The sequence below is a fragment of the Dermacentor silvarum genome, chromosome 4, assembly GCF_013339745.2.
Source record: "Dermacentor silvarum isolate Dsil-2018 chromosome 4, BIME_Dsil_1.4, whole genome shotgun sequence".
NCBI lineage: Eukaryota > Metazoa > Arthropoda > Arachnida > Ixodida > Ixodidae > Dermacentor > Dermacentor silvarum.
Window position 1 is genome coordinate 134509284 of NC_051157.2, and position 14231 is coordinate 134523514.

Here is a 14231-nt window from a genome sequence, read left to right on the forward strand (position 1 = left end):
AAGAGAGAAAGAAAAGGATAGAGAAAGAGAGAAAGAGCGATAGAAAGAAAGAGAAAATAAAGAAATAAAGAGAGAGAGAGAAAGAAATAAGAAAGAGAAAGAGGGAGAGAGAAAGAAAAGAGGAAGACAGAGAGGGAAAGAAAGCAAATCACCAGCCCTTCCCCTGTCGAGAAAATATTCTCTTACAATCCATGCACAAGACACTTTCTTAAACCACCTCTGCGAACTTCCTCTCGCGTAAGTTACAGCTCTGCCATAGCACATTTACCCGGCCGCTCATCTGCCATGACCACTTCCTTCTTTCCTGATGCAATCATTTATTGGAATGCGCTCTCTGACCACGTCGTTACCTGTACTGACCGCAAAAAATTGCGTGAATATCTAACAAATCACTTTGAATAACTTTCTGTTCCCAGTGTACATCGTTCATGAACCCATCATAAACCACTCGGAATTGTCTACCCTTGTCAACCCTTCCACCTATTGTACTGTATTTTTTGGCGAATGCATTGCCGTGTGGCTTCTTTAAATTCGTAATTTTTGTTTGATTGTTTAAAGTAGTACAAAATCAGCAATGTTTCGTTTTTTTGTTGTTTTGTACGTAACCACTCTTACACATGTTTGTATTGCCCCCCCCCCCTCCCCTTCTTGTGTGCCTGCGGGCCTTCACGGTGATAATAAATAAATGAAATGAAATGAAAATTGGGGTAAGCGAAGGTGGTCGTGCGTGTACTTGACCTAATACTTTCCCTTCCCTTTCCTAATACTCTTCGTTCCCTTTCATGGTACTTTTCGTTCCCTTTCCTTCAACTTTTGCTTCCCTTTCGTGAAACTTTTCCTTCTGTTGCGTGACACGCTTCCTTCCTCGATGTATACATTTAATAAACGTTTATGTTTTATTACCGTGACATGTCGTGCACTTTACGTTACCCTGACGAAGGTCAGATACATGATAAGCTTCGCTTACCCCTATTTTCTCGACAGGGGAAGGGCTGGTGTTATTTATTTGCTTGAGTCACAATGCTGAGTTTTATAATTTAATACTGGAGCGTTCCGAAGGCTCTTAATAAAGCTTTACCATGCCATACCATACTGCCACACCAGGTGCTTGTGATGACTTTTCGACAAGTTTGTGCGGCCTCGAAAATGAGGAGCCCAATGGGCGCTTTGGGTGGAAGCGGACAACAGCTCGAGATGCAAAGCAGAAGAAACTCTACCCCTCCACCGACAGCATGTTCAACCCAGATGGAGCCTACGCTGCATATTCACTGCTCAACGCTGGTGAGCAATGTGCATGTGTCTATAGTGCACTAGGTCAGCATTGGGATCAGGCTGCGGGACATGCAACCGTGTCCTATTGTCGTGCGCAAAGGGACACGAGTTGATAATGTGATAAGTGGCGCCGGTAGCTGGTGTTACGCCAGAGATTTTAACTCATCTTCAAGGACAAGGCGGTTCTTGAAGATGAGTTTAAGCGGTTTAACTCTACAGCGGTTAACATTGAAGAAAGACAAGGGCTTCTAGGGAACATCAGTGTACTATGTGATTTGTCGTCCCGTGTTTTCGTTGTTTGTTCTTCGAGAGGGAAGAGGTTTGCCTACAAGACCTTGTCTTTCTTTATTCGATGTCAGCCGCTCTTGAGTTGCCTTAACTTCACTATGCCCCCTTACTCTGCTTTAGTACCATCTTACGCTTACACAGGGCCCCTTTGCTTAAATTTTACTTCACTTCATGGAAACTGCACAATCTCCACCATCAGCCAATGTTTTTCATTATATAAGGCGACGCTTCCAGTTCCGCTTCTAGGCATGCGCTGTAATAACGAGCGTATATGTTTTATTTCGGCAGTGTTGCAATAATTACACATTATTACTGCTGCATAGATAATTATACGCCATCTTGGTGCGTCTTTTTCTCTTCTAAGCTTAATTTTTACACCTTTTTTGTTTTTCTACCTGCACTAGGCGGCCTGAAATTGTGTTTGAAGAGACGAATGTGGCCGAGCACTCAGAAGCCGGCAAAAGAAGACTTTGTCTGTAAAAAAAAAGCGTAACAAAAGGCAGTTCCCTAAATGTCCAAATGTGATGCCTCTTGGCAACAGATCAGCTGCGATGGCAGACGTTATTCATCACGCGTTCATTACTGACTTGAATTTTAGTAAAAGAGATCCAGAACGTCCTATTCAATAAATATTTGATCGGACACATTTTCAGACTTACGGAGGCGAAGGTGGGAATATTCTAAACGCATCTCAGCGTCGAAGACATTTTAAGAGTACAGCCACTTTATCGTCGAAGACATTTTATGAGTACAAACACATTAGAGTAAAGGGTCCAGGAAATCTGCTACAAAATATGCTGGTGTTGCATATATAGCTTGTCCAGTAGCGCATATGGTAATGATTACGTTGTCTTATCCGGTATTTTAGCCACTCAAGCGCAAAACAAGACGTTTTTTTTTCTCAGTATGGCAAGCCATGGTGCTTAATACAGTGCGTGTTACAAATCAGATCTTTGAAAAACTGTAAACAACGATATTAGCCTGCCATTGGGCCTCTCTAATTGATTCCACAGGGCTGAAACAGTAGTGACACTTGCTTAGGTTCTCACTAATAAGCGAGACTGGTTTCCGTTTTTTCTAGTAAGTTGTTTTGCACGCTATTTAATGTCAATGGCGCTGATGCACGTGTGTGTGGATAAAAGTGTAATATTGATTTGTTTTTGTTGCTCTAGCTTGATTTCACATGTCACAGATGTTACAACTGGAGAGCTAGCTCATTTCTTCAAAGACGCACGTTCTTTCATGTAAGGTTGGGGACAATCAAATTGCAGATGTGCCCGTGCCGAGCAGTGCCATATTGATGGTGACACCACGACTGGGCCAGATTGCGCACTCTTGCGTCGTCAATTTCTATGCCTATGTTGCCGACGACGGTAAGCACATTTTCAATTCAGCGCTATGGGTTCTTGTGTGCAATCTCCAGGTTGTTACGAAGGCCAGCAATGTTTTTGTTTTTTCTTTTAGTGTTGCCCATTGGGGCCTCATTCTGTCGTATGAACCTTGCAATGGCAGGCTTTCCTTTCACGGTCACCATGTGACCACCTACCATGCTTACCACCCAACTCGCCGTACAGGGAACCGATAGAGAAAAAAAATGCTAGCGTAGTACCCGTGTGAATGGACTATAGTATATTGAAGGTAACATTTCTATGAAGTCAATTTGACATCAGTATCTACAAAAGCTTGTTCTGGAATAATGTGTGCTTTGAACGTCCATTCAAAAGTGGTATTAATGCTGCTCTCTCTCTTGACACCATGCATAGGAACTAGAAAAGAAAATATGAATGTGTCCATAAGATTTCGCTTCACAGCAAAGCGTAGCGCATGTAACTGACGCCAAACCTGGAGAAGATGAATGCTGAATGTGGCGGATTGGAAGGCGTTGCCATCAAAACCGCATACCCATTTAGCACATGTCGCAAAATTATTTAGCCCATGTCGCAAAATACCTTTAGAATCTCGGAACAATGCAATGTTTAAAAACGTTTTGAGGCAGTAGTTTATTTCCTTTGTTCCTGTTCTCCAGTCAATACAAGATGTATACAAATGAAGTGCTTGAAGACACAGTGACTTTCAGATTTACTCAAATGGTTACACCAAATTTATTACCGTAAAAAAAGTGCACAACACGAAAGAAAAAATTGGCTTCCTCATGAAACCACCCCAAAACTGCAAATTAATACAATAGACGCTGCTTGAAAGAAAGGTTCGTATTTCAAGTAGAAACAAAGACCTGCGAACTGTGAAAAAGTTCGTATTTGAAGTATAAACAAAGAACTGCGAAGTGTGAGCTGCGTTGGTTCGTAATCATGCTTCCTCAACAGCACGATTATCATTAAAAAAATGAGAAGAAAGCTGGCGATTTTCCTAGGCTAGTGTAATTTATGGCATGGTCTTTTTAAAATGCTCTCACCAATCAAGTGGGCCACAAGTTAATCAACGCAGTGTGCGCGGGAAGAGCAGTAGTCGTTTGCGAGTCGGGGGTTACATGTGATGTAGTACACTGCATGACACATCAGATACTAGGCCAGGGTAAAGATGCAGCGCAGGTGGCACATGGGAAAGCATAAGATTGTAAACGCCATTCAATATTGTAGCCCAAAATTTTTGCACACAAGTATTGATATTTTTTATCGAAACCTAACGGAACATTTTTTTCGACCATAGAAATACAGTCTCAGTTTCTTCGTAAGGCTAGGCATTGAGAGCGGTAGTAAGGTATTACAATTCACGAAGTCTTAGTGTTTTATTTGCAGTATATATTGAACTGAGCATTAGTTGCCCAACTAAATAGGCGTGTTTTCACAAGTCGACCGACACACGTCAACAGTGTTAAATCGGATACAGCAAACACTGGTGGTCTATATCGTGGCGTAGTCAGGAACGACGGAAGCGAGGACCACGTCTGCTTGTCCAAAAGCTTACGTTCCGTGTAATTGGGTACGCGGGAACATGGTTTCCATTAAGGCAACAGCACTTTCGCCTTAAGAGCTTGCACTCGTGGTAACGGTCACTTGTTCGTCCTAAAAAGATCACGTGACCTCCAATATTCGGCGCAGCACCTGCGCATGCCCTATCGCACCCGGAACAGCATGGTGACAGCGATGACCCAAGAGTGCCTGGGTTGTTCGTATAATTGGCATCGTAATAATAGTCTAGCTATTGCTGCCATTACTTTGAAATTTGAGTATGTGTGCAATTTATTTAACATGGAGAGGAAGACATCATGCGCATAATGTTTTAGTGAAAGGAGCTTGCTAGGTTACAGTAGTATTTCTTGAAACTGCACACACAAGAAACGAGGACAATAAGGCGAAGGTGACAGACAGGTGCTTATTGTCTTCGTTTCTTGTGTGTGCGCTGCAGTTTCAAGATGAATAGCTACCAACTCGCCCAACTTTCAGTAATTTTACAGTAGTATTTTTCCATGTTAACATTCTGTTGCCGTATTTTCTCGTTTATGCTGCCACCTAGAATGGGGGGCAAGCACCCTTCGGTAAATTTGCGAATAAAATCTACTCGACGAATCTATGAATGAAACCATGAAGTTAATGCTTCCGTATTTTAAATTTGTTGCCCTGCAGCATCTTCAATCCTCACTTTTGGAGTGTTGCCCCCATCAGCGGTTGGAAATCAATCTAGCGGCGTCGTCGAGCTGTCTGAACTGCGCGATAACCGCTACAAAGGCAAGTGGGTAGAGGTTACTGTGAAGGTTGGCAACTGGGACGCCGGAGCTAGGGTAAGTGTTTTGAAGTTTTAACACCACAAACAAACAGCGTTAGCGTTTGATGCGCGTGGCCCTTGCTGTATTAAGTAGTGAGTGCCCCAATGTATTGTTGGCTAGGTAGCCGGCATTATTCGTACATTGGCGCGCAGCAAATTGTGGCGCTCAGTTGCTAAGTACAAGTTTGCTGGTTCGATGTCGCTATATTGTCTCTTCATTCTAATGAATAGGCGGGATAAATAAAAATGGAGCGCGCGGATGATGAGCCCTTAACACATGCTGAGGAGCCCAATGCAAACGCTGATGACAAATTCGATTTGCCGTTTCGGAACAGCTGAGTACTCCAGAGGGAGCTTTCATTACATTCAGATTTCGCAACCACATGTCATCATACTAACTCATGAGCAAACTGATTCATACTCGCTGCACAGTCATTTCACAAGCAGTGGGATAGAGCGTCAGTGAGCGAAGTAAGATGTCAGTGAACGTGAGTATGAACGGGACTGAGCGCTGGTGAGTTTTGGCGGAGTTGTGTATGAACAGTGCTAATGCCAGTTAACGTTAGTACGAACAAAAGTAAGCGACTGTCGGCTAGAGTGAGTGAATATGTATGTGCCGGTTCGTGGAAATGGGTTCGAGTGTGAGCGTGAGATGGTGCCGGCAAGTGTGAATGGAAGCGACTACGAACGTGAGTGAGTGTTGGTCAGCATGTGTAGGAACGTGAGTTAGTGGCGACGTGTGTGAGCGCACATGAGTGTGGTTGAGTGCATAACCTACAAAATTATTGGTAATATGTGTGAGTATCTTCTTACTCGGCTGAACGATATCCGCAGCTGCAGTAAGGTAGACGAAAACACGATGCTTTAAATTGGGCACAGCGGAAGCTATTATGTGTGGCCGGCACACATGACAAAACGTGCTTTAACATACAGATCAATTTATACGTTGATGGCGGAGGAAAAGAGAGCGGTTAGCCTCGTAACGACATGATTAAAAATACAAGGGTAACACTTGAACACGCCTTCGAGCAGCTCCGCAGAAGCCGATATTTCTACTGGTGGTTAAAATCAATCTGTTGACTACCGCTACATCTTACCTCGAATGCTGAATTTAATCCCGAAGCCTTACTTCCAATCGGCCTGACAAATGGACGACAGTTATTATTTCTGTGCACCAAACTAATTTTGTAAATGTCAGCTGCAAAAGCCAGCGCTTTTCTCAAGAACCGAAATCTTGAAGCTTAATCACCGAATGACATTAGCTCTACTTTATCAAGACTTCACCAAGGTATGTACCGGAACAATTAGATGATAACTGGTGTGAAGTCAGCATTACAAATGAGACTTAGAATAATTATTTGCGCTTATATTTATGTGATACCAAGTGATAATGTTGCTACGTCCACTGTTAAGCTTATCGGCTAGTGGATGTACTTGGATTAATTATTGTAGTGTAATCAGCATTTAATGTGGATTGAGGCAAATGTTTGTTTGCGTGTCATTGATGTAAATTGTAAAAAAGATAGGAGCCGGCTTGAGTGGTTCACGAGTTTATGGGTGGTTTAGGTTGATTCATTAAGTTTAACAATTCAAAGGAATATTGAGGCTTTGAGAGACACCTTTGTGCAGGGTTGCACATTAGTTTTGAGCACCTGGGTCAATTTAACGGGCACGTACGTCAAAGAACACACACGCTTTTACACTCCATCACCATCGCAAATGTCGCCACTGCGGCCGGGTGTGTATTATGCACCAGAAATGCTACAAGCATCTTTTTTGTCATTAAAGTACCAACAGGAGTTCACTGCATAATCGTGACAATGGTATTGCAGAAGCGAATTGTAAAAATGCATAGTGAAAAAGAGCTTGAGCACAACAGGAGAATATATAAAGGACGACAACGGCAGTGCTCAGTCAGAATCAATGCTTCACTGAAAGAAGCGCAGAATGTAAATAATTAGTATAAACAGCCTAAAAACCACACAAAGCAATAGAAAAACAGGTAAGATGTTAAGATGTGATTTACAAACTGTTCAAACAGCACGAAACATGGTTGGGCAGCCGCAACAGTTATCTCTGATCAGATGATGATGGCCAGGTCATGATTTCACTCTTCATAATTTTAGTCGTTTTGCTTGCACAGGAGGTCCCGCCAATGGTTATTAAACCTTGAGGGCTCCTTCTGTATATGCACAACTGTGTGTCATTTCTAATGTATGTAATAAACTTGTATTGAATTGAACTGCCTGTAAAGCGTTATATTAAATTAGCCTGTTTAGCTCAAGGCAGTCTGACTTGTAAATTTCCAAATCGTGATTATTGAGCTGTCATACGGCAGCTAGCAAGAAACGCACCAGCGTGCCCTAGAGAGAAATAAAAAAAGATGAATAGAAAAAGGTAGAAAATAGAAATATTCAAAATAGAAAAGCAATAAACAAAACGCATAAATCTAAATAAAAATCCAAAGCTGCTTAATATGTGATATAACTGAAACACAAAAAAAAACACAAAGAAAAAAAGACAGGAATACACGAATGAACAGGATGAGCACGTTTTCTGTTATCTCCTGTCGACTCTGTTTTGGGCTGGTATTTTTTTCTAGGTATTTCTAAACATATGCAAAATTACCCAACAGCTTACTTTGCTAGAGTGTTATGTACTGCAATGCTATTGCTTTTTATTTCTTGCAGTTTTTTTACCGTGCCGGAAGTGTGGGTGTCAGCGTAGACCGTCCGAAGTACATCAATTGCCATCCAGATGCACAAAGCGAAGGATGTAAGTTCATAAGTTGTGATGCTGCATGTGGAGGTTCCTCCCAAGCGTGAGGTCCAGCTGGAGTGGTTTCGCCAGTGCAAATAATTCTTTCCAACGGGGGCTTAGTTTTAAATTTCCAAAGTGGGCAACTTAGCTTTCGGGTGTCTCTACCCCTACTCATGCAAATAAAGACTGAATAGACTTAATCTAGCAGAAACGACAATCACTCGAGATTTCAGGTTCTTTGTGGTCTCTGGAGAAGTGGGGCTGTTTCAAAAGAAAATTGGTTAATATAACGAGAGAATGAAACGGCCGTGGTCACAAAAATGTCGCAGTTCCGCCCGAACAGCGACGCATCAATAGCGATAGCAAATTAGTAGTGTTTTACACGATGTAATGTTGGTAATTTAATGGGCAGTATATAATACAGTAGTCATTCGATCGCTGGCTGCACAAGCTCAGTGTCAGGCTACCCGAATACAAATTTGAAGCGATTTCCCGAGATGACTGTGAGCACTCGCTGTCACAACGCATTGATAGCCATATCAAATTTGCAGTCATTTGCACACAGTAGCGTTGGTAACTTTATGGGCAGTGTAGAATACAATAAACGTTCGATTACTAACTGCACAAGCTCAGTGTCATGCGCCCAAATACAAATTTGAAGAGATTTCCTCGCGATGACTGCGAGCACTCTTTGTCACAACGCTTGCATGATCTGGAACACCGACAACGGGATGTGCGCTATAACCTCCTTGGCATGAACCTTATCACAAAGTGAACGCTTCGCGCTTCCACTCACTTCACCATTTCAATTGCGCCGCGTCTCCAAAACGTCGATTGCGTGACGTACAGCGCTAGGTGCGCGTAAATATAGCGAGCGTGAAGCCACCTGACTTTTCGGCTCTTCCTTGCGTTCTGCCCATTTGCCAACATGTGGCGAGTGGTTCGCATATGCGCTAGGGTGCCTACATGCAAGGAACGGCGTTGCATGTAGGCACTCTAAGATGCGCTAGGTCACGCTGGCAGCCACGCACAGCCTCGGCCGGGCTAGATGAGGGGACGTCCACTCTCCGCCTCTATCCAGGCTGTAGGGCAGTGCTGCTCGATCACGCAAGCTTGTACGTGCGCGGAGACTTCGCACATCAAGCCACCTTCCTTCTCGCGTTCGGGCTGCCAGTTTTCCTGGCGCTTATTCTTTACCTGGGACAGCACTGCGGCGACGGTGGAAATTCGCCTCGCGTGTCTGTGTAATAGCTATTGCAATAACATAAATTCTGCATAGGAGAAAGACAAGCACATTCGTAGCCTTTTCTTTAGGACTTCGTTGAACCACTGTCTGAATGGAACAGCACGCGGCATAGAATGAAAAAATATGCCGGGTTACCTGTCTGAAAAGTCGTAATAAATATCTCCTGCGGTTGATATCGCAAGTTTGTCATATTAGCTGGATAAATTGAAGAGGCGGACGTCACCCGCAAGACCAACTGCAGAGTGTTATTCGTTAGTGAACCATTTCCCTGATAAACATTGCAGTTCATTACATGAGAACACTAGTGCGTACAGTTGAATTCGACCCAAATATTAAGCAAACAATATCCACTTGGCAGAAATATCATGCTTAGCACAAGGGTTGAAAAATACGCCCTCAAAATGTACGTTAAATACGTTGACGTGGCGATGAAGGCTTATCAGCTCTGGAGTAAATGAAGCGCTCACAAGTGTTTGATGCGTAATTTAATTTCGAATTTAATAATTACACTGAGCCATATTCTGCCGAAATTGGTGCACAACAATGCGTCGTGTAGACATTTTCATCGTTTCGGGAAACGTGACAAGAGAATACTTTCTCTACTAGATCACTGTAAAACTAAAGCAAATTGACGACACCTACGCACCTCTTGAGTTGTGAATGCGAAAACATTATTGTCCATTTGAACGCCGCTGAGTGGTCCTTCGAGTTATGGAATCCTCGCGGGCAAGCGAGTGCGCTGAGACGCTTGGTGCGTTTTGATTTGGCCTTACCGAGGTACTGTTGGAAGGCAGGCGAGAGCTTGGGCGGCCAAGGAACGCGCGGATAACGCAGGCTTCCGAGAGTGAGATCGAGGGTGACGTGGCGTTGTGGCGATGCTCTCGCCTCTCATGCAAGTGGCACGCTTGCGGCAGCAGGTGTTCGCTTTCGCCCACTGTGCTCCGTTGAGGCGCGCTCGTGAAGTGAGGTGGCGTCGCAGCTGATGGGAATTTATGCGCCGTTTCGGTGATAAAGACGGCGGCTTTTTCGCTGAATGAGCCATTTGACGCTTTCGCATCAAAAATCATAAATTATGTAAAATATAAATTACGGGAAGCCAAGCATGCTTGTGCTGCTGCGGGTCACACGTTGTGAAAGATGCATATAGCGTGCTCTGGCCGTGAGGGTGCATGCAAGTTCGAGTGTATGTCTACAAGTGCGAAGAATGACTGCCACAACAGGGTCGAATAGGGCCGTAGGTGTTTACGATCGTGCCTTGCACAGCCTCTGAAAATATGGGTTGGATGGCATCGAAAGACATTACTGCAGTAACTACCAGAGAATTCATAGTGTACATGCTCATGCATTATCAGCATACAGTGAAATTGATTAATGATAAATAAAGTGTTAACCGTCTTACAGCTTCCACATTTATGCATGTGAGTTACATTAAGTTAATTCGAGATAGTACTGGGAGCTGCTGGGTCAGTTACTAGACGCATGGAAATGTTACCTTTGTCTTCATGGTGAAATTTGTTGCGCGCACAATAGAGAAGAACACAGTGAAGGTGGACAGACGAGTGCTTACTCTGAACTGCTTATTTTCGGAAACAGACAGAACCTAAATGCACCACCTATCTGCACTGCATGTTCTCTTTCCAAAAATAAACAATTGTGAGTAAGCGCTCGTCTGTCCACCTTCACTGTGTCCTTGTCTATCGTGCGCGCTACAAATTTCACCATGAATACGTACTAACTCGCCCAACTATCAGGTCTACTGCAATCTTACAAGGGATTTAAACGTAAATACTTTGAAATGCAATCTTTTAATGAGCATTTCCTTTTGTGGCAATTGAGCGGATACACTATAAAAACGGATCGGAAGGACCACCAGATGGCGTTTTCTTTTTTTATTTCATGTTCATTTTTCTGTATATTTCCTATAGGATGGAAAACAAATATTACCATGTAACACTAAATAACCCACTAATACTAAAACCACAATTTTTTTCATCTTAATTTCTATGCATCAGATAGTGTCGGTTTATTTAGTAGCTGTATTGGACCTATGGTTTTCCCAGACAATTTTGCTTGTGTAAGCTGTGTGTTCGTTTGGCTTTCGTACATGAACTTGTTTGCCAGAAACTGTGACCTTACCGGCATCGAATGCTCATATGTGTGGATGGTATTGCCATGGCTCACTTTGTTGTTGTTTTTTTCTTCAGCTGAATTGACTAAACAGGTGAGCTGTGATTTCTCCAACCCAAAGGACTGTGGCTGGTTCCCCGAGCGTCAGGCCACCGATGTCGATTGGGTTCTTTACACGGGCGGTATTGGTCTGCCTCGACCCATGTGGCAACCCCCGTTTGTTCTCGCACCCAGCGGTACGTGGCATAGCTGTCTCCTTCTGTAGTGGTGTCTTGAGCATAAGAAAATTTGGAATATGGAAATTTTGTTTTGAGAACTTAAGCAATGCGGTAGATGAAACTCTATTAGATATTAACCATGTATATATAGTAGAGTGAGACAAGCTTCTTTAATACGTAGAAGATAAACCCGGTGGAGTATTAAAGCAATAAAAGGAGCGTCTATCAAAGGAAGTGAAACGTGGGCGATGGCTGTAGAAGACTTTTTTTTTATAAAGAAATTAGGAGAATTGGCGCATACAAGATCAATTTGGCTTCCAGCGAAAAGTTTAACCTATATCTCTGTGAGAGGCGTAAAAACTAGCTGAGAAGAATCGGACTAAAAGGACAAGAACCGCATTGGTAAAACAGTGACAGCAGTTTTTTTCTGGATTTCAAGGAAATTTTACATGACATACGTGTCCGCATCATAAGGCATAACGTCTGTCCGCGGCCTCTTAAAGTGCAAATTTAGGGCCTTTCGGCTAATGTTGAAGGAATGGAGCTTACTACAACTAACATGTATTGTTTTCTCTGGCATTTATCAACTACAGCACGGCAGCAGGGATTAGCGGACAAATTTGGTTAGGCGGCCTTCTAGCTGACGTTATGAGACGGATGTGCAATTGGAGTGGCCGCACACTGCGTGAAGAAAGTAGCTGGTGTTATATAGAGTAACAGCATGCGTTTCAGGGCAAGGAAAGTGCAGTCGAAGGCAGGAGAGGATTAGATAATGTAAAGACATTACGAATTTTTCAGTCACTGGTCAGGGTCGCATGACGAATGATTGATAATAACAGATCAGTAGGAGAGGTCTCCTTCCTGCTGTGGGCCATAAAGGCATGATAATTATAACAATCTGCACTCATATGTCAGCATCCACAAGGTTACCTAGGAGTAATGAACGCATGAAGGGGAGTAATGAACCATTGAAGCGGAAACATTGAACATGCTCGAAAGTTTCTAAAAGTATTAAGGATGTTTTGAAAAACGACAGGCAAAATTATTTTCATTGGAGTGAAATAGAATCGCCATACTATTGGCCATTCTAAATTTTTAAAGTAATTGTTCTGGCAGCAGGGCAAACCCTTATTCGTCTGCCGAGGTACATCTCGCTAAGGAATTCTTATAAGTAGGCTTCCGTTACTTCGACTCTGGTTATTTAAATTTGATGGTTAAGTAAAACCCGACCGAAGGTCCCGGCCGGCGTCCTTGCATTTATTTTAGCCAAAACTTTCATTTTTTCTATCCCAAATTCGCCTTCGCCAGATAATTCGAACTTGTCCAGTCAGCACGCACGTACCTGACCCCTATGGTGACCCGAATAGCAACCCTTATACTGGAAGCGTCTATATAGATGGAACTAGAGGACAGTAGGTGGGTTCAACAAACGTCAACTCTCATCGAAAACCCCTTTTTTCGTCTTGGCATGGGAAGAACTTCAAGCGATAACCATAGCTCACAATGTCTGATTACGATATTTAGCCGATTCTAACGCGCTCTCTACTTTGAGCAAACTCGCCTGAAAGTTGCTTGCGCGTCGCAATCGGATCCAGAACCAAAACCGCCTTCGCAGCATTCGTATGCTATACCACATAGCGCATTTGTACTGCGACGAAGCTAATGTAAAAATTACGTGCGGCAAAGCTGACTTTAGGATACCGGCCGCCATTGTCAAACGCCTATAAGACCCTTGCCCAATTTTCTCCCTAAACTAAATTAGGTACATTTTACATGTATACGTTATGTTCCTACGTTGGACACATAAATATTGGCTCTGAGTTTGATTCGGGGTCGTGTTAGACACGGGAAAATACTACAAAATGAATCGGTGGTGTACATAGGCATTTTTTGTAATGTTGTTTAATTCGACCCGCTGGATAATTCGTTGAGTTTAGTCGGTTTATTCAGGGTTGAATCACCGGAAATCAACTGTCAATTGTTTATCATTGGTTCTTCTGCAGGTGCCTTCATGATAGCCAAGAGCAAGTTCCCTGTTATAAAGAAGGCCCATCTTGTCTCAATCCGAATGAGTCCCACACCAGACATTGGACGCTGCTTCACCTTCTGGCAAGTGAAATTTTGGTCTAAGCAGGCGGTAGCATATACAGATCAGGTACGCGATGTAAAAGTGATTGCATCGAAGCTTTATTCAGTTGAATCTCAGCAGGCAATCGGTTTCAAATGACGGCTTGTTTACTTTACCTACTTTACAGAAGACATGTTTTTTGCCTTATCAATTTTACATTGTTCATAAATGGCCCCAATGTGTCAGGTGTTCTTTTTCTTTAATCTTAACGAAATTGGTAAAAGGCGCATGAGTCAGGTGGCACTCCTTCAGTTAACTTCCTCGAAGTGGTAAAGAGGACCCTTGCGAGAAATCAAAGTGGGTTATCGACTGAATAAAGGAAATTTAGAAGCACTTTTCTACTATTAATCTAGTATGTCTAACTGCCCACGCAGGCCCTCTTGCGAGTATATTAATAGTAGGGGATACAAATTAAAGTGCAATTATAGTTAGAGTAAATAAAACAGCGCAAAAAATCACACAATGTTAA

The 14231-nt window shown here is 42.9% G+C and overlaps 1 protein-coding gene across 1 annotated transcript in view; it reads left to right on the top strand.

The window, feature by feature from the left end:
• Positions 1 to 14231, top strand: part of LOC119448915 (MAM and LDL-receptor class A domain-containing protein 1-like) — a 465143-nt gene that overhangs the window by 389491 nt on the left and 61421 nt on the right. Inside the window, exons 45-50 of the mRNA XM_049666559.1 lie at positions 1105 to 1281; positions 2832 to 2933; positions 5145 to 5299; positions 7974 to 8058; positions 11494 to 11652; positions 13638 to 13743. Coding sequence (XP_049522516.1) covers positions 1105 to 1281; positions 2832 to 2933; positions 5145 to 5299; positions 7974 to 8058; positions 11494 to 11652; positions 13638 to 13743 — 784 coding nt within the window. The remainder of the gene's footprint in view (positions 1 to 1104; positions 1282 to 2831; positions 2934 to 5144; positions 5300 to 7973; positions 8059 to 11493; positions 11653 to 13637; positions 13744 to 14231) is intronic.